Here is a 20,171-nt window from a genome sequence, read left to right as displayed (position 1 = left end):
TCCGGTATCATAGTGGATACATTTATGTGATATTAATAAATTAATTGCAGTGATATGATCAGAGTGGGCCTCCTCCACTGGCTGCTGGTGAACGTTGCTGTTTTGTATTAATGCAAAAAATGCTGAAGGTCAGCTGTCAGTCCCCATTATTTATGCATCTTTTCAGAGAAAATCTGAAATGCAGTAAACAGCACAGCACCAGGACATATCAATTAGTGTAATCACTACAGCCCTAACTGGAGCGCCGGGGGTGGCGGGCAACGTTGTGAACATTTTCCCGTTTCACAGAATGTACTTTACGCATTAGTCCAGCGTTTACTCTGCCGTCTGCTTTTGTTTGTTTGTAAATCATTCTCACCAGCTGCGGAAAAATAATGAGGGAAAATGGCAGGATATTAGTCACAGGAAATAGACGGAGGAGTGGAGTGGCAGAGACCACGTTGTTCTTCATTTTCTCTGATGTTTACTAATCATGTATTCAGTGCCCTGATGTGTTTTTATGAGTCCTATTTTAACCACATTTTTAGTCAATGCTGAAAATCACGTTCCCAGAGCACTTGGCCTTCAGCTGACACACTCACACACACACACACTCTGTGTAATGCCTTGCCTTCAGCTACATACGTCCTTTGATGTAATGTTCTTCCTGTTGCTGCTGTGCACAAACATACGCTAACACATGCTCATGCACACACACACACGCGCTCTCTTTCTTACAAGGTTACTGTTTTCCGTCTCAGCAATTTGCTGTTAGCTTTATAGACACTTAACCCTCTTTAACTCAGATTAAGGAAGCCCTTAGAAAATGTCACAAAGCAATTAAACATGGCCGCTCAGATAAAGACCACAACACTGGATGCTTCCTATTGATTTCTATAATTCTACTCTCATATTACCGCTGATTGATTGTAGTATGTGAGGTCAGCTTGGCTCCGGAACTTGACACAAAATCTTTATTTTTCCTGATGTCAGGTTCATCTCTCCTCAGCTTTAACAACTCTCATTGTGTTCCAGAGACGCAGGCACACAGAACATCTAGAAGCTTCCCAAACGGATTTATTACTGCAGCACAAACAGAAGGCCACAGTACAAAATAAAATCCACCAAATTACGTTTTCCACATTAATACAGTATCATTGAAACCCTTGACTCTTGACTCGTGTGAATATTTCATAAAGAATAAAGTATTTTCAATCAGGGCTCCATTAATGCTTCCATTGAAAGTGTTCATTGATATATTTTTAAGAAGTTGTCAGATGTGCGCTTCATTACTGACTTTCTGTGAATGAAATAATCCTCTACACGTTGGTGTTACCGCTCTCAAACCAAACGCTCTTCTCTCGTCTTCTTTTCCAGAATGCTGATGTCTGGCCGTGGTACTTTGGAATCCTGGGAACTGAAGTCCTGGAGGTCTCCAGCACACTCACATGTGACTGCCAGAAGCAAAGCACAGAAAGGGAGGTGTGCTGTGTGTATATTTCACACAAAGTCCAAACCCCCCCCCGAGCACTTTCGAAAGAGACTGATTTAAAAATAAGTAAAAGAATGTCATCTTTGTTTTTAGCTTGACTTATTACCGCAATCGATACGAACAAGTGCCAAAAAGTTTCGAAGGGCATGAGCTTTCCTGGCTGCTGCCGGGAGTGTTTTCGTAACAAAGTGCTGCAGCCAATCTGAGGACACGAGGATGAACGCCTGGCGACATGGAGCCAACGAGACGCGCGCTCAGCTCAGGCTCAGGCTCAGGAAGAGTTCAGAGCTGAAGAAACACAAACCCGTTCATTAGACAACGGCTAAATATGAAAATCTCTTGAATATATTATACACAATTTGCAGAAGAAGTGCCTACGTCTTTTGAATTGTATTATTATTTGAAAATAACTCTGAATTGTGAGAGAAAGCCATTTAAATCTTTGTAGAGCTGGAATTCAGCGGATGAGGTGAACATAGGAAAAGAATGTCTGGGGTGGTCCTATAATAGAAGAGGTTTGAAAGATTATAATGATGATGTAAAAACAACCCTCAAATAGCCAGTGATGTGCTTAGTTTAAATAGCATCGCAGCTTCAACCATTCTCCAGCACCTGCCCCACTGCTGACTGTCTTTCTCTGTGCTCTTCTGTTCTAGAGATCTTAGTCATGCCTCTTTCTTTATATCTATCTACAGGAGTCGGACAATGAGAGTGAAACACCTGGTTTTAGACCACAGTAATGTATTAGTGTGGTGTAGGGCCTCCTTTTGCGGCCGATACAGCGTCAGTTGGTCTTGGGAATGACATACACAAGTCCTGCACAGTGGTCAGAGGGATTTGAAGCCATTCTTCTTGCAGGATAGTGGCCAGGTCTCTACGTGATGCTGGTGGAGGAAAACGTTTCCTGACTCGCTCCTCCAAAACACCCCAAAGTGGCTCAATAATATTTAGATCTGGTGACTGTGCAGGCCATGGGAGATGTTCAACTTCACTTTCATGTTCATCAAACCAGTCTTTCACCAGTCTCGCTGTGTGTACTGGTGCATTGTCGTCCTGATACACGGCACCGCCTTCAGGACACAGTGTTTGAACCATTGGATGCACATGGTCTTACTGGTGCAGTGTGGAGTTAATGAAGATTGTCCACCAGGCTCTGCTCCAATTTAGCCCTGAAACCTCCCACACTACAATGACAGGTGTTTCTCTTTCATTGTCTAACCCCTGTAGATATATGTGTGTGTATATAACTTGTTTCTCATGTCTGTTTTCCTCCCTCTTTGTGTTCCTCCTCTGTGCTTTGTTTTTAATGTTCCATCTATGCAGCAGTACTTCGGTGCCTCTCCCTCTCACTCTGCTCACACTAGCGTAAATTGTAGCGTGTTATGGAACGTGGCTATTTTTAGCTGTACTCCTGAGGTGGGATGTTTCTTCGATGGTACCTGCTGCTACTTACCTCATGCAGCACGCAAGGACACTAGCTGCCCCGATCCTTTAAGGACAGTATCCATAGTCTTTGAGGTGTGAATGTGAAGGACGTTATAAATTTTGACAATCTGTCCATTTGTGCTGAGCTGAGGCCAGTTTCACTTTTTTTTTTTTTTTAAATATTGGCCAAAGTTGCACTGTGTACGATTTTTTTTAAAAGCAAAAATACTGAGCCAAGAGGGAAAAAAATGAAAGATGTTGCCTGTGCCTCAGTGTAATACATGAAACATCATTAGATTCAATTAGGCAGAGGTTTTCCAGTAGTTTCAGTTTTCCGTGTCGTACATCCTTATGGTATTAAAATCACAGCAGGGAAAACTGGGCCACGTTTCAACTGTTTCTTCATGTTTGACACAGGTGTGTTTTATAGAGACGACTGTATGAACAGCAAACAATGCATTGAATTTTCAGATTTGGCACTGAAATCTACTCCGTATGTGATATGTCTCAATATCTCGCCTCCACCGCTGTGAGGAAAGATCAATGAACATTTTAATCTGAGGTATTTAGGAAATTTAAATGAAGGGTTCTCAGCCTGTAGATCCCTTGTTTTTAATGTCTGATTAACGCTTTATATTATGCTCTGTATTTCTCCCAGTAAATCCTTTGAGAAAATAATGCAGGTTCCTGTGAGATACAGCCACTGTGCAGTAAAATACCAATACATTTCCAATCCTTGATTTCAAAACGTAAGAGCTTCAGACAAAAAGGTTTACCTCTGGCCTAGAGCTTGAAGCCTTGATCTTTTATGCGTGTGGATCAATGATCAATGATCTGTGCAGAATGATGTCAGATGAAGGTCAAAGATTGGATTTGTTCCACTTTTTCCTGCTGTGTCAACTTAGATACACAGACACATACACACACACACACTTGAGAAGTATCAAAATGAACATTACATTAATGAAGATCTCATGAAAATCATCTTGAACCTCCTGGGGAAAGGGTCCCACAGTCATGTAACACACTGTTCTTCCACATGTTGAATATAATTACTTATTTCCACCAGAGGGGTCTCCATTTCCCCAAAGTTACATAGTGCAACTTTCAAGTAAAACCTGTTCAGAAAGCTGGCCTTCATCAGCATCAAAAGGCAATGTCTATAGCATCTGTTCTGTTTGATGTGTTTAAAAAAAATGCCAAAGTTGCAACAGGGGTTCCTTTTTTTTTTTTTAATTTCCTAGAAAAAAAAATCTATTTTTTCTTTTAAATGTTAACAAACCACCTTCTGAAAATCATGTTCTTTTATGGTGTTTGTAAATTGGGAGGTGGCTGTTTCTGCCCCAAGACATGCCTCTGAAAGACTTCAGAATGAGATCGAGAGGGAGCTGTGTACGTCTCAAACACTTCTCCTTTTGCTTTTTGCTGTCCCAGGCAGTGCAGGCCTAGCCCATGTTTTCTTGGATATAGTGCATAACATGTACGCATTATTGGATCCAGATTGGCCTCCAGCTCCGGCACAATAAGAACCATTGCTCTGTAATGCAGAATTACAGCAGATGACCCCACATGCCCCGTGAGTCCTGCGTACTGTACCCTGCACACCTCATGCATCACGTTGATGCTGTAAACAACCCACAGCAGGATTTCTGAGTGGATAGTCATTTTGGTTTCAAGATAATAATTCTAGAAAAGAATGTGCTAACTTCACTAACAATGAATAGAAGCAAGAAACCACCAAAACGTTTTTATCCATGGTTAGCTCAATAATGCATTCTTTCGTAACAAACGTTGAAGGTTTGGACAAGCGTTACAAAGGACTGGCAAAAATCCTGTTCAGTAAAGAGTTTATATTGGAGCTTTTAATTTATACATAATTCATCAGGGATTTATCCCAAGAGGCCACAGGAATGAACTCTATTGAGTCCTGTAACAAATCTGTCCTGAAATAGCATCCTCTCACACTGTGAGATCCAATGTTGGAAGTGTTTCAGTCGTTTAAACATGAGGCTTTTAAAACAGTTCATTTTAAATCTTTGTGAGAAAATTATTGCATTAGTATTGTGCCGCGTGTACTGAAGTTGCATGTGCATATAAAATAAAGTTATATTAATACCAGCATTAATTAACATTAATATTTCAATGTCAGGGGCGGCACGGTGGAGCAGCAGCTAGCGTCTCTGTTACAGCTGCAGGGTCCTGGAGGTTGTGGGTTCGAGTCCCGCTCCAGGTGACTGTCTGTGAGGAGTGTGGTGTGTTCTCTCTGTGTCTGCGTGGGTTTCCTCCGGGTGATTGTCTGTGAGGAGTGTGGTGTGTTCTCTCTGTGTCTGTGTGGGTTTCCTCTGAGTGACTGTCTGTGAGGAGTGTGGTGTGTTCTCCCCGTGTCTGCGTGGGTTTCCTCTGGGTGACTGTCTGTGAGGAGTGTGGTGTTTCCTCCCACGCTCCAAAAACACACATTGGTAGGTGGATTGGAGACTCAAAAGTGTGTAGGTGTGAGTGTGTGTTGCCCGGTAAAGGACTGGCGCCGCCTCCAGGGTGTATTCCCGCCTTGCGCCCATGGATTTTGGGTAGGCTCTAGACCCACTGTGACCCTGAACTGGATAATTGCTTACAGGCAATGAATTTCAATATCAAATAAATAATAACACACTTGTATTTTATGTCTATTCTCCACTATAATTTGTCACTGTATTTAATGGGATTTTTGCCAGCATTTTGTAACCTTGACGTCCATTCATTTTTAGCCACATTAGCATTTCTGACTGAGCTGGTTCATTTCAGCATGCGTCAGATTATCATTCATTAAAACAAATCTACGTTTCATATTTGACATTTTTCTTACAGAAAGAACGCAGTGTATTTTGAAACCTATGGTCAAAACTGACTTCGAGTCTTTGAGAGAATTCTGATCTGGGGCAACACCAACAAACACCATCTCCCTCAGGATGCAGCCTGTTCATGAGGAGGATATACAGCATTGTGTAAAATGATGTAAAATTCTATATTTTTTGAGGGGGGCAGGGGCATCCCCACAGTTCTTGCTGCTGGCTCTTCATTCAAACTATATTTTTTTCTTAGGGAAGTAGAGCTTACCACCATGGCCCTGGGTGATCTAATGCACTAGAGTTTCTGTGTCCTGATATTTAGAGATATTTTAAGATGTTGCTTGAACCAAGGGGCGGAGTGAGGTGCAGGCGTGTGTTATTCATGTTTTTTCTGATGCTCTGTTGAAGAAATGATAAAATATGTGGATAATATGAGAAAGGAGTGGAGATTTATTGTGCATTTTGAAATCAGTGCTACGAGAGGGACACGTTCCTCCAGCTGCACTGTGACCTAGAAATACCCCCTAAAACACCCAGAAATACCACGACTAAAAACAACACTTATGAAACAAACACGGTGCTGCTTTCCAACTGTTCAGTGTCTTAAAGGTAAATGTGAATTTGCTCGTGTTCGGTGTGTGTCTCAGGCACAGGTCAGTACTGACGTTATTTTGAGATTCTGTTTACTTTGGTAAATATTTGGGGAATTAAAGAATATTTGAATTGAGTAACTTCTGTTCACGGTCTGATCAGTGTGACACTGAGTCTCTCATTGGATTAAAGCTTAATCTAATGTTGTCACTGCAAACTAACTGCCCAGTCATTGTCTGATGACTATCCCACTTGTTCCTGTAAAGTCTCCCTGAATCACGGTGGGGTATCGGACCTGCTGCTGCCTCCCGAAGAAAGGACCTCATTTAGACTAAAGGCACACAACAGGTAAAAGTGGCTCAGATTTGATTTTGTTGTTCTGCTGTTCACACTCACATCAGTGGAAACAGATCACACTCCTACACTGACCCGCATGGGCAAAGGTAGCATGGTTAAGGCGCTGAGCAGAAGGAATGGGACTGAAGTGTGCAGCGCTCTATTACAACATTTCCCTTTTCTTTATTCCAAATGAGCTCTGTGTAAAAAACAGAATACTAACTGAAGACTGATGTAAAGCCTGATCAGAATGAAGCGTTTACAGACGATAGACGAATGACTGATTGAAAAAACAGCTACGATATTAACAATAAAGTCCAGGGTTGATGTGAAATGCTCCATTCTGAATTCTCCACAGCGGCGGAGACAGGAACCAAACGTTAAAGTAAAGAAAGTAAAAAGAGACAGTCAAAGAAATTGTTACAGAAATAATTTACAACACTAACGTGGCTGATGAAGTAGGAGTTGTAGGAGTTCTACGGCCATGTTTTCCCCTACAGGATCTTATTTAAATCCACTGAGATATATATTTGACTTTTATAGAAATAACAGAGAAACATCAGCAGCGGATGAGGAACACAAACCATCTACTAGAGTTAAAGCACAGCTACTCAAGGTAAAACATTACTCCAGTAAAAGTCTTGGTTGTAGATCTCCACTTGAGTAAAAGTACAAAAGTAGTTACCTTCAAATGTACTTAAGTATCAAAAGTAAAAGTACCATGACATATTATGGCTCTAAAGTCCTATTATAACGTTTGTAATAAGACTTGCTTAATACATTGTAGGTGAAGAGACTCTAGGGTCACTCTTGGTTCCCCAGTCTTTTAATAGAATGTCATTAATGAGATTATAAATATAAATGGCCAAAGATTAAGTTCAATGAATGATGTTATATCAGCTATTACATAAACACAAGGTGCTGCTCCTCCAAACCAACACATGTTGCTGTCTCCTGATATAAAGCCCAACTTATGCTTCTGTGTTGAACCTGTGCTGTAGGCAACACGGCCTGATGTGCACCTCATCACATCTGCGCAGACCACGACTGTGATAGGTCTGCAGTCAAGACGTCTCTACACTACACTCTCTGTTGTGCACTTTGACCATTTGTAAAACTAATGCCACTACACCACTAAGATAGGGTTGAAGAAGATGTTTGAAATTCAGCCCTAGTGGTTTGGGGGTGTCATTGCAGAGTGATGCAAACAAACGCACAAGTATAAACTTTAACAAACTTGTGCAGGGAACAACCAACACAGGCTCTGCTTTTAGTCAATGCAAAAGCCTAAACTGGCCTTTAGTGTGTTCTCTGCACATTAAATTTACTCCTTACTTACGCTAGGTAAGATATGAGTTTTTTTCTGCTCCTGGGTCTCCCACTAGTGCAATTAGCTTTTACAGCACTGTACTGAATTTGATAGAGAGGGGAAGGGAAGTGGTGGTTTCCTACCCTCCTCCAAAAGTTACATAGTGCAGTTTCTGAAGTGCTGAGACAAGAGTAGCAATGACAGAGGCTCTATTCGCCCTATTACTAGTCAATGAAGTATCACAATGATTTTAAAACTGTAATTTTAAGGTAAAAATATGACATATTGATCCTTTAAGCTCTGCAAAGTTGCAGAGTATAGTTTGGGCTATTTCTGCAATTTTGAGACACCTGTTTCTTAAACAGGCTACGTTTATTTATTTATTTACTTTTTTGTGATACTTGTTTTTGTCTTTTGGACTTGTTTATCTCTCTGTAGTGATTTTTGGGTTTGGGAATATTTCTTCTGGTTATGATATCGCTTCTTTTAAATCTCCAACTGACTCTCCCCTTCGGATCTGTGAGGAGTGTGGTGTGTTCTCCCTGTGTCTGCGTGGGGTTCCTCCAGGTGACTGTCTGTGAGGAGTGTGGTGTGTTCTCCCTGTGTCTGCGTGGGTTTCCTCCGGGTGACTGTCTGTGAGGAGTGTGGTGTGTTCTCCCTGTGTCTGCGTGGGTTTCCGCCGGGTGACTGTCTGTGAGGAGTGTGGTGTGTTCTCTCTGTGTCTGCGTGGGTTTCCTCCGGGTGACTGTGAGGAGTGTGGTGTGTTCTCTCTGTGTCTGAGTGGGTTTCCTCCGGGTGACTGTCTGTGAGGAGTGTGGTGTGTTCTCCCTGTGTCTGCGTGGGTTTCCTCCGGGTGACTGTCTGTGAGGAGTGTGGTGTGTTCTCCCTGTGTCTGCGTGGGTTTCCTCCGAGTGACTGTCTGTGAGGAGTGTGGTGTGTTCTCTCTGTGTCTGCGTGGGTTTCCTCCGGGTGACTGTGAGGAGTGTGGTGTGTTCTCTCTGTGTCTGAGTGGGTTTCCTCCGGGTGACTGTCTGTGAGGAGTGTGGTGTGTTCTCCCTGTGTCTGCGTGGGTTTCCTCCGGGTGACTGTCTGTGAGGAGTGTGGTGTGTTCTCCCTGTGTCTGCGTGGGTTTCCGCCGGGTGACTGTCTGTGAGGAGTGTGGTGTGTTCTCTCTGTGTCTGCGTGGGGTTCCTCCGGGTGACTGTCTGTGAGGAGTGTGGTGTGTTCTCCCTGTGTCTGCGTGGGTTTCCTCCGGGTGACTGTCTGTGAGGAGTGTGGTGTGTTCTCTCTGTGTCTGAGTGGGTTTCCTCCGGGTGACTGTCTGTGAGGAGTGTGGTGTGTTCTCTCTGTGTCTGAGTGGGTTTCCTCCGGGTGACTGTCTGTGAGGAGTGTGGTGTGTTCTCTCTGTGTCTGAGTGGGTTTCCTCCGGGTGACTGTCTGTGAGGAGTGTGGTGTGTTCTCTCTGTGTCTGCGTGGGTTTCCTTCGGGAGCACCGGTTTCCTCCCACAGTCAAAAAACACACGTTGGTAGGTGGATTGGCGACTCAAAAGTGTCCACAGGTGTGAGTGAATGTGTGTGTGTGTTGCCCTGTGAAGGACTAGCGCCCCCTCCAGGGTGTATTCCTGCCTTGCACCCAATGATTCCAGGTAGACTCTGGACCCACCGCGACCCTGAACTGGATAAGTGTTAGAGATAATGAATGAATATGGATTATTTTCATCTTAATTTTACATCTTCAAAATCAATATGATGCTTCATTGAACCGTAATCTGTTGTCACTCCAGGCTCAGCACTGCAGAAACTGCTCTATGTAACTTTTGGAGGAGGGTAGGAAAGATTTCACTGCATTCAGCCACATAAATAATAATTAGGTCAGGTACAGGCCTTAGACGATTAATCACTCGATCTCATCCCAAAGCTCACTTTGTGTTGGGCATTAGTAGGGAACCTATGACTGACTGATAGCCTGAAACTTTTTAACATAACATTTCTACCCCTAAAAACAAAAGTCAAACAGCTGTAAGATGAGCTGACTCAGCTTTAACAAGTCAGTGGTGTCCAAGAATCTTTTTTTTTATATCACTCCTTCTGTCCTTTAGTTAGTTTTCTCTCCCTCTCTCTTTCTATCGCTGCATGGAAGCGATGACAACCCCTTCTGCTGCAATTGAAACACACAAGACATTCATTATGCTCTTTATGTGTGTGTGGTTTCTGGTGGCAGATGGTGTTCTAGCCACAGAGATAAATCTGTATTATGTCTATGATTGTAACAGTAGCTCAGGTGAGTAGCACACTGCCCGGTCAGGAATCATGCGCTTCACACCTGGACCTGTGTTTACACTCACCACCTTCCGCCTGCCTCTACTTTTACTAACGTAGCGCTAGCGTAACAAGAAGGTCCCATTTACAAGCGAAACTAGTTACTAGGGTTTGCTGTACTTTCCTGATTCGTCAATTATTTGATTTTACGTTATTTGCAGGACGTTAACACATTTTACAATTTCTCCTGTTGGTTTCTTCTACACAGCATCTGTTTTAAATATTACAGGAAGGTTGGGATTGGTGTCTTTTATTCTTGAAATGCACAAAACTATTTAAAATGAATATAGCCACGTGACCAGAGTGAAAGTAATAATGCACTGTGACAAAAAACTGCCTCTAAATTAGTTATGTCTTGGCTATTTTACTTCACATTGAGTGATTTTTAACATGTTTATTGAAGTAAACATTCTTTCACTGAAGTATACACCGTGGATACTGTACCCACTTCTGTTTAAAGTGCCTTCCAGGCCACACTTTTCTAGTCTCATACACAACAACACAGTAGGTACGTGGGAAAATAAGAACATTAGCATAAAGCGCTATCCCTGAGCTGAGGGGGGTTTTCCCCCATACAAACAGTGAGGTGTAATAATACACACAGCAGAACACAAAGAATCCAGCATATTGACCCCAGTGTATACTTTACTAAACGCCTGAAGGGCAGGAAACATGGATCTACACGTACTCTGTCTGTGACCTGGTTGTATACATGGATGGATGTATCACTTGTTCTAGTTTCTTGTCTCCAAGGTGCCTTACAGGAGCCTCCAGCAGTAGGCAGCTCTGTGTGTGTAAAAGATAAAGAAGATACTTTATCAAAGCCGTGAGTGAGCCCTGAGATATGTTTATACTCCAGTGTATTTCAGCCTAACCTCTGGCTGTATTATCTTTAGCATATACTACTTTTTAGTATAAGAACTGAACACTTAACAGCTGTCCATTGGCTTCTATTCAGCTCAAACACGCTTTTCTGTTTGTTGCTAAATACAGGGGACTTATCTATGGTCAATGACAATATTCTACAGATGAGATCCTCTTATCCACAGTGACTTACAAAACACTGCTGAGTTTTTTTCCAAACAGACCCACAGCACTAAAAACCACTGAGAACTAACATTTCCTCACCTTTAGTGAAATATATAAAACACATTTATAGTTTCAAATCACACCATTTAACCTTTAAAACAAAGTCAACATTCGTAGTCAAAGTTTAAACTGGGAATTTGTTCCAATAAGAACTGGTTTTATTTCTATTTAAATATATGTATATGTGTCATTTACATACACATAAGAGACATGTTGGCAGCATTGTGGAGGCACTGTTCCTGGGGAAGCGCCATTCATGTCATACTCTGCTATAATACTGTACACAACATACAAGAAAACTGTAGGATATAGACCTTTTAACAGGCCTCTAAAAATGTGTTTATAACTCTTTCTATTCCTGCCATTCGCTGTTCTTCATCTCACTGGGTTTTAAAGCACATTGATTACACATGAGCCCAATTTTCATCTGGGAGACAAATAAAGCTATTTTTGTTTCACTCTGGGGAATTTAGAGCCTCTTTGGAAGAGGAAAACGGAACCAAAACAACAATCTTTTTCAGAATTATCCAATCCAACTCTTACAAATCATAATGAGGCTTTTTATTAATTACCATCAATGTTTTAGATGTACGTGAAGTAGCTGGACTTAAAATTGTGGAAAACTAACACAAGATTTACCACATGTATCATTCTTATAATTGTTTCACGGTTCGGAAAATAGGTGGTGCAACTGCTACCTTTGTTTCATATTATGTCCGTCATTTTCAGCCACACAAAACACCACAATCTCAGGACTGGCTGTACTGCAGGAAATCTTCCTGCTTTATTGCTTCCCTTTTGGCTCAGCCTGGCAGGAAGGTCAGAGTGTGTGTGTGTGTGTGTGGTGTGGGGAGGGAGACAGAAAGAGATGAAAATAACCTAGGTCTTGGGTATAACAACAGAGCAAGCCTGCACTTAAGCCAAAGTTAATTCTAAGTTATCTTCATTTAACTGCTTTAACTGCCTGCTGTTTACATTTCTGTTCTACATACCCCAATATGCTAAGCCTGTGTGTAACGCTTAGCATAAACTTTCCATTGGTGTTTTTGGGCCAAATCAGGTTCACCAGATGCTAGTCTGAAGGACAGCAGTCACACAGTGTAGGCTAACTGCCCGTGACATGGGAGCTAATCATGTTTTAATGCATTTTAATACCCTGTAATTAGCCACTGGTTGCCTCATTGACTTAGCATACTTAAGCAAACAAAAAGCACTTTCAACTTCTCACCTCCTTTCCCCTCTCTCTACCTTTCACCATGGGAAATGTTTAGTGAGGTTTTACGCCGTGTGGTGCTGGAAAAGAGGGTTTTGAGGGAGCACACAGAACGTTACTGTGTCAAGAGAATTTAGTACCGTATACTTTTTTTAAACATGAGTTCCTCGTTTGTTCTTTATTAAACCAATTATTCTTAAACGTTCCCCCGTTCCCAATATTTTCAGCAAGCTAAATTAGCATTTTATTTTTGCATTGGAGCTAACCAAACAAGCTAATATAAAATAAGCCTATGACATGGCTAACATACATTAGCCACGTAGCTCCATTCCAGAACTTCAGAGAGCTAACAAACATGGTCCTAAATTACCTGGGAAAATATATTCTTACATTCATTTCATTTTAAATTTAGAATTTACTTTTCTTTTGCTTCTAAAGTTACTTTTTGAAGATATTTTATTCTAATATATTCTTTAGAAGCTAGTTGTTTTGAAATTCCCATAGTGAAAGACTTAAGATGAAACATTTAACAGATATTTATCTGAACTTAACTAAAACAAATCTTCAAAGCCTCTAGAGTGAAATATTAAAAAGAAATGTGTTAGTAGCGTAAGTGTCATGAAAATACTGCTCATCTAGCACTATGCTAACATTTTTGGCATTGCACACAAGTTATTTAGCAAGTGTAATTTAACACACAGTTTTCCTGAGCATGGTTAATACACAGCGAGCCTTAGGACTGATGACAGCACAGTGCCAAAGACACAGCAACTGTGCAGAGAATAGAGGGGTTGTGCACAGAAGACAGGGCTGGGGGAACCACTTAGGGGGCCTCTAGATTAGATTTTTCCTGAAGTGCTTGCCTGAGAACCCAAAGACACATGGTACAGAATTCCCCCACAGCCTCTGTGTGAGTGGGTGTGTGAGAGAGAGAAAGAGAAATAGAGCAGGAGGATGAGAAAGAGGGAGGGATAGAGGGAGGGGTGAGAAAGCGACAGCATGGACGTGTTCCTACACATGGAAAAAGTGCAATAAGCACATTTCAGTACACGCAACACCACCCTTAACATTTTAATAAAATGTAAATTCAAAGTGATCTTTGATTGTGAGGCTCTGCTTTTCAGTGGAAACACAAAAAACTACTTTTTTAAAAATAGGAATGTTCCACTTTCCAGGCGTTTATGGGGGGGAGGGGCAGTAATCCAATGTACAATGTATGCAGTCATGATTGACAGACCCCCCTTCTCCAGTTTCCCCCCTTTGCCTCGGCCTCATGCTGGGGCAATGTGGCAGTTGAGGATGGGTGTAGAAAAGGGGATTTCTGCCGTGGTTTTGCCGAAAGGGAAAAGGTTAATGTCACACTTTTGACTAGAACAGGGCTAACTTTGATTTAAGAATAAAGTAAAAAGTACAAAGTAAACACATTCTGAGCGTTGAAGTGGTTTCTCTAGAGGTTTTGCAGTTTACCACTCGGAGAACTACTTTAAATCACTATGCCATAATACTCTTAATCAGTCTCAGACTACTTACCATCGCAGTCAATGCCTAATGGTCTACTGCAGTGGGGACATTTCAATCCCGAAGAAAGCAGCTGGAGGCGTGAATAAACACTGCCTTCTTTTTTTTATTTTAACTTTCTCAAATATCTGAGTCTTTTTCAGGTGCTTTTTCTGTACAATAGCCCTATAGAGCTGTTGAAAAACAAAATGAACTCAAAGAACTCTGAGAACAGCTTTTTCATGCGGCACACACACGCCCTCTGGCGGCTGTCTGACACAATGACCTCAGATCACAGCGCACCCCAGCTTTGGAGTGGATTACCATTCCCAATGAGACAAGAACAGACATTAACCTCAGAAGGGTTTTCTGTTCTGTGTCGCATCATTCGTTGTTTATTAAAGAATACGGAGAAAGAAGCTTTGGAGCCATTTTATACTTTTTTTTTTGTTTTTCATGAAATTTTTACCACATTTTGAAAAATGGCGATTTGAATTTGTTTGGACAACGACACTGAAATAAAAGTAAATTTCAAGCAATCTTAGATTGCTTTCTGAATTATACTCATCCCATAACGAGTGAGAAATAGATGCATTTCAGTTTGTATTATTTTATTATGGTTCAGTACAACAAACAGGAGGAAACGGAAAAAACACAATCCTGATGCCCATGAATCCCAAATTTCATTCTTCTTGGAGTCTGCCCTGTACTCATTTTTTTGCTTGTTTTTACCCCCATTCCACTGCATTCTGACAAAAGTTTAGACAATAATCAATTGTCCTGAGGACATTGTGACACAAGAAAACAGTTAAGAACCACGTCCTCAGTCCAATACAGCTTCATGTCCCCATTTGTCCCCACGCTTCTAATCACAGCGAGCATCCTGATCACTCCCTAAACATAGCACCGCTTTTCAAGAAACTTGTGTCCTCGTTTAAAGAAGAGAATGAATAATTAGAAGCTGTGGGTTCCATTTCACTCCGCCTCCATCCGTCTCCTTCATTTCCAGGAGCAGGGACTTGACGAGCTGTAGTCTGCACTAACGAGGAGCTGGAAAGCGTGTGGGAACCACTGTGGCTTTCCTCTGACGCGGAGCCAGGCTCTCGAACACTAAAGGAAGCACTTCCAGTAGAATTCAAAAACTGAAGTGATGTCAGGTCTTCTTCTTTTATTTCTGCTGAAGCAAACCTAGATGTGTCACCTGTGCTTTCAACAGTGATGTCTGTGCTTTTCGAATCCAGTACGAGTTTGGCGTAAGTGGTATTCGGCGGTAAACTCTCCTGAATTAATGTCTCGTTATTTTCAGTCTTTTTAGGTTTACGAATAATAGGAGACCTGTAAATAGGTGGCTGAGGTGGTGGTAGATTCACAGAGCTGCTCTGGGTCTTTGAATGTTTTCTTTTGTCCTCGTCGGAGACTTTAATACGTTTACCTATCACAACACTGCTGGTCGGCCTAAAGCTCTGTGCGGCATTGAGACGGCTTCTGTACTGCTGGACTCTTCCGGCCCATTCAGCATTCCACATTTGATGTTCCTCTGCCTTTGATGGGGATTTCACCTCACCATGATCTACGTTACTCACTCCAGGTGTAACAGGCGTCATGGTGATGGTCTTTGCTTGACTGTGTCCAATCCCATGTTGGGGTGTGACAGGGTCAGGACTAGCTGGAGTGGAAACGTCCCGGCCGTCGGTGCCTGGTGTAATAACGTGAGAAAGGGTCTCATTAGGTGTTGTGGGTAAAGACTGGACATTGCCATCAGAGATGAAGGGATCTTCGACAGTGTTCACTCTCTCAGGAGGTGTCCTCGAGGCAAAAGTGTGGGTTTGGACAGGTTTACTGTAACGTGGTGCTGTATCGTTTAGAAGGACTTTAGACGTTGTTACAATGTGATGATCCGGAATAGACCCCAACTTGTTGTTGGTTGAACTTAATTTGCTAAACATTGAAGTGGAGCCGTTAAAAAGATACGTGGTTCTGTTTTTTAAGGTTCCACCAAGGTCTTTTCTTGACGTTATTCCGGTGTCAGTGTCAGTAGTTTTGGACGTCTGGCTGGACATTATGGATGATTCAGAGGCACGTACACCTGGTCCGACAACGGAGGGGACTTCTGTGGTCTGTACAGTAACCAATCTGCTGGCTGTCCATCCATAAGACCTCTCTGACTGACTTTGCGTAGGCGGAACCCCACTGACAGCTACGGTGCCCGTTGTGCTTGGTGGTTTGCTGTAAGGCGAGCTGTGGTGGTCAGGTAACATTTGTGGGTGATAGAAAATCTCCCTGTTCCTTTGACCAAGATTTTGAGAGTTCTTCATCTGTGATAGAGCAGGAACGTACTCGGGGGGATTACTGTGATCATGGAACAGTTTACCAAATGTTTCTCCAGTTGTTTGTGTAATTCCACTGTTAACAGATGCTGGCATTGCTATTGTTTGCCATAGCCTTGAATCTTTGATGTTCTTTAAAGGAACTAATTTGGATGTTTGATAACTGACAGATGTGAGGAACCTCTGAGAACTGCTCACTGGGCCCATCTGGAAAGGCCTTACTTCACTTGGTCCTGCTTCTTTGGTGCCATGTCGTATCACGTTGATTTGGGCACTTGAATGTGGGTTTGCGTTCTGAGTTGAAGTACCCCTCAGTGCAGTTAGCTTTGTGGGAGGAGAGTGATAGGTGTTAGACCGACCGACGGGTGCATGACTGGGCTTTACGACTACCCACTGTACTGTTCCTATCGTTTGGATGCTTTGAATATTCTGAAGACCCAAGACTTTAAAATCCGGGGGGGCTGAGTAGTTGAACGGTCTGCGATTAAACGAACCAACATTAAACATTTTTGTTCCAACGTCTCTTCCATTTTGTGATGCGTCCTTGTGCCACAAACGTAGAGGGGACGCTGGAGTGGTATAAATTGTTGTACCCTTTTTGGCCATGGAAGGCTTCCTCTGGTGAAACTCTAAAGTCTTTTGAGATGGGGCACTGTGTCTGACGGCTGATGGGAAGAGATGATAAATGTTTCTTGTCGTGGACATAGAGGTGGGGAAACATGAAGCAGAAGCGACATGCCGAGATGTCCCGTGCACGTCTTGAATTTTATCGTCACTGTTGGTCACAGCTGGATGGAATGCACTGGATGTCATTACCTTTATAAAACTAGAAGGCTTGGCTGTGGTAGGTCTTCTCCGTGTGGTGCCCCTCTCATATAACGTTTGCTTCCCCTGGTTAGACTGAAAGGTAAGTGTGAGGGCTCCTTTCATGTCCTGAACACTTTGGGGCATAGCTGCGTAGGATGTCCCAGGTTCTTGAACGAATGCACTTTGCTCTAGACGAGGCATGATCTTGCTTGACCCATCTGTAAGTTTCCAAAGCTCAACAGGATTACTAATGACTGGCTTGAACTCTGATGGCGACTCATTTAGCGATTGCCTGAGAAGTCTAATGATAGAACTCTTCTCACTGATTCGTATGGTATCTTTAGATAAATGTAGTGCTCTTCCGTCATGTTCAGCTCCATCCGTGTGATTCTGAGGTAGGGGAGTCCAACCAGTTACATGCCTCATGTACTGGTCCTGGTTTCGTTCCCCACTGTAGCTTGGGCTGAGTCTATGTGGTTTGTAATGGCTATCAATGCCCTCAAGGCTAACCTTTGTAGTGCTTCTTGAAGACACTGCATCATCATGTGACACTGGGTAAGGGTGAACAGGACGTAATGCATGTTCATGAGGAGCACTGTAGGCACGATGGGTGATATGTTCACGGGAGGAGTTTTCATTCCTAAACAAAGCTTCGCCAGCAGATCTCTCTGAATGTTTAGTGTCTGTGGTGATAGGCACAGAGTGCTCAGGGTGACGTTGGCTGGATGGGTCAACACTGCTGGGATTATCCACTCTTTTTAGTTCCTCATTCGGATTTCTATCTTCACTGATGAATGCTATGCTTCTGGCTGATGGTAAAGAGGTAAATAAACGTAACAGGGTTTATTCCAAACAACAGAATAGTGTTAGTTTAACACACACTGTATGTCTACGTGCGTTTACATGAATTTAATCTGCACCCACTGCTGACACAAGCCTTCAGAATTAACCCAAGGACGCCATGCATCGTACATCGTTCATAGGTTCAGTCACAGGGGTCTAAAACTCTCAAGCACTGGGTTGTGGAAACATTGACCTGCGTTATTATGAACGGTGTTGATCCGTGTAGTACATCTGAAGTGTGCTGGAGTGATGTCTCTGATCCAGAACTGATATTCAATATCTGTCCCTGACCTTCAGCAAATTCTCACAGACATGTTCCGACATTTAAGCGTCCGTGGGTTTGTGAAAGGCGCTATATAAACTGAACTAATTATTATTATTATTTACTGTAAGGTTTCTCAGAAGAGGAGCTGGGACTGTGCAGCAATAGAGAGACAAAAACTCAAACTGATGCACTACATTTAAAAAGGAAATATAGAGCGAGCAGATGTCTACAGACTGTTGAGTCACACACTGTAGATGTCTCCAGCTGTTTATAGTTTATACGCCTGGTTCTGCCATAGTTTTTGAGGAAGGCACATATCTAACTGAAGTTAATAATTCATTACACAGTGAGTGTCTTTATAAAATGCATTAAAAACATGCAACGAATTAAAAGTTAGTGTTAATCACATTACCCTTCACCTACTTTCAGAATTCTTACGGTTGTATTTCACAGGAACACTGGTAAATGCTCAGTTGACATTAAACCCTTGCAGTGCACTTTAACCTTCAGTAGATTCACATTAAGTAAATCATGTTCACAAACTCCTCAGCAGTCATTTTACACTGTACCTCTGGGGGATTACCTTTTGACGGTGGCGCAGAACAAGAAAACTCCACCAGGAAAACCAAACAAAGCAGTGCCAGACTGGGAGAGAAATAAAAAGACCATCAGTGTTTAGACTAAATGTTTACTTTCCATTTAAAGTACAATTTTAGGCTAAACGTATATGGAAGCAAATCTGTCTCATCAGTCTTTGAAATATCACCTTGGAATTTGTAGCACTCATTTTTTTTTGGCACTTAAATTTTCATCTGAATTTTGTTGCTTTTGAATTTAAGTCTTCAGGTTTCCACCTCTGAATATTTTGCTTCGCAGTTATTCATCTGAATATAATTGCTCTTGAATTGAACTCGTGAGTTTTCAAGAACACGTTTTCACTGTTATTCAAGGTTAATAAAATTCAAGCTCAAAAATATTCAAACAGTATATTTGCTCGAATTCGGTAGACGAAATTCAGACACCAAAATACAGATACCAGAAACTCAGAGTCACATCCGGGTCACCAAGGATAAGCAATCGATTCATGAGGATTTTCTCTTTCACCTTAAATGGTGCAGTAGTTGCATTCTATCGCCGCTAGATGACGACATACGAACACAACTTCCACACCGTGGAAAAACTACACGTTTAGCTTCCTTCCGCGGAAATTAGCTCTTTATTTTCAAAGTGTCTCAAAAATCTGAAAGTCTCAGTAAAGACACAATATAACAGACTATTGATGTCCTGAAGATGAAGATATTTTACCGTGGAGATGTTTTGTAATGGCCCTGTGAACAGAGCGTGTGATTTGACAGAATGTGGAAACATTCTTGAAAATTCACGAGTTCAATTCAAGAGCAAAAAAATTCAAAGGTGGTACTATTTCAAAGTCTGATTAAACAGATTTGCTTCCATAAACTTACCTTGAATTAAATCCAGGAGTCATTTTAGATATCCACACAGCTCAAATTGAAGTAGTCCATCAAGCACAACGTTGCTGGCAGATGGGACGTTAAAAAAAAACAGAAAAAAAATACTTTTTATGAACAAGTCAAGGGCTACGTCCCAAATGTCCAATGTAAGATGATAATCTTCGTCACTTCTTAAGACACTCCCAAACCCACTGGTTTGCCTGAATATTTGAATGAAATTACATTTATCTTTTGGTTTGTTTGATAGTTCCCCAATATGTAAATAAATCAAAAGAAAAAAATAGGTAGTAAAGGGAGCTTCCGGATTTTATTTTTAATAATGGGACACATCCCTGATAGTCATAATGTTTTCCTGTGGGAAATACCGTAATTACGTTAAGAG

At 41.9% G+C, this 20,171-nt stretch overlaps 2 protein-coding genes across 2 annotated transcripts in view; one reads left to right on the top strand and one right to left on the bottom strand.

The window, feature by feature from the left end:
* Positions 1-20,171, top strand: part of LOC136706854 (insulin receptor substrate 1-B-like) — an 86,490-nt gene that overhangs the window by 53,354 nt on the left and 12,965 nt on the right. The window contains exon 3 of the mRNA XM_066680529.1: positions 1,357-6,459. Coding sequence (XP_066536626.1) covers positions 1,357-1,364 — 8 coding nt within the window. The 3' untranslated portion in view covers positions 1,365-6,459. Of the gene's footprint in view, positions 1-1,356 lie in introns of the transcript that reaches the window.
* LOC136706733 (mucin-12-like) lies at positions 14,670-19,868 on the bottom strand. The gene is made up of 3 exons (XM_066680341.1): positions 19,781-19,868; positions 18,901-18,962; positions 14,670-18,018 (listed from the first exon to the last, which is right to left on the bottom strand). Exons 1-3 carry the CDS (start codon positions 19,801-19,803, stop codon positions 14,963-14,965), a joined length of 3,141 nt encoding a protein of 1,046 aa, XP_066536438.1. The 5' UTR covers positions 19,804-19,868; the 3' UTR covers positions 14,670-14,962.

The sequence above is a fragment of the Hoplias malabaricus genome, chromosome 9 (genome assembly GCF_029633855.1).
Source record: "Hoplias malabaricus isolate fHopMal1 chromosome 9, fHopMal1.hap1, whole genome shotgun sequence".
Taxonomy (NCBI): domain Eukaryota; kingdom Metazoa; phylum Chordata; class Actinopteri; order Characiformes; family Erythrinidae; genus Hoplias; species Hoplias malabaricus.
Note: the sequence above shows the minus strand (reverse complement) of the source record. Positions and strands in the feature narration are given on the sequence as shown.

Excerpts from the sequence above, each read along its gene's own strand:
- LOC136706733 (XM_066680341.1), bottom strand. The coding sequence starts at position 19,803 with ATGACTCCTGGATTTAATTCAAG. Across the intron at positions 18,963-19,780 it reads ACTCCTGGATTTAATTCAAG|TCTGGCACTGCTTTGTTTGG; the intron begins GTAAGTTTATGG and ends TTTCTCTCCCAG. Across the intron at positions 18,019-18,900 it reads TTCTGCGCCACCGTCAAAAG|CCAGAAGCATAGCATTCATC; the intron begins GTAATCCCCCAG and ends CTTTACCATCAG.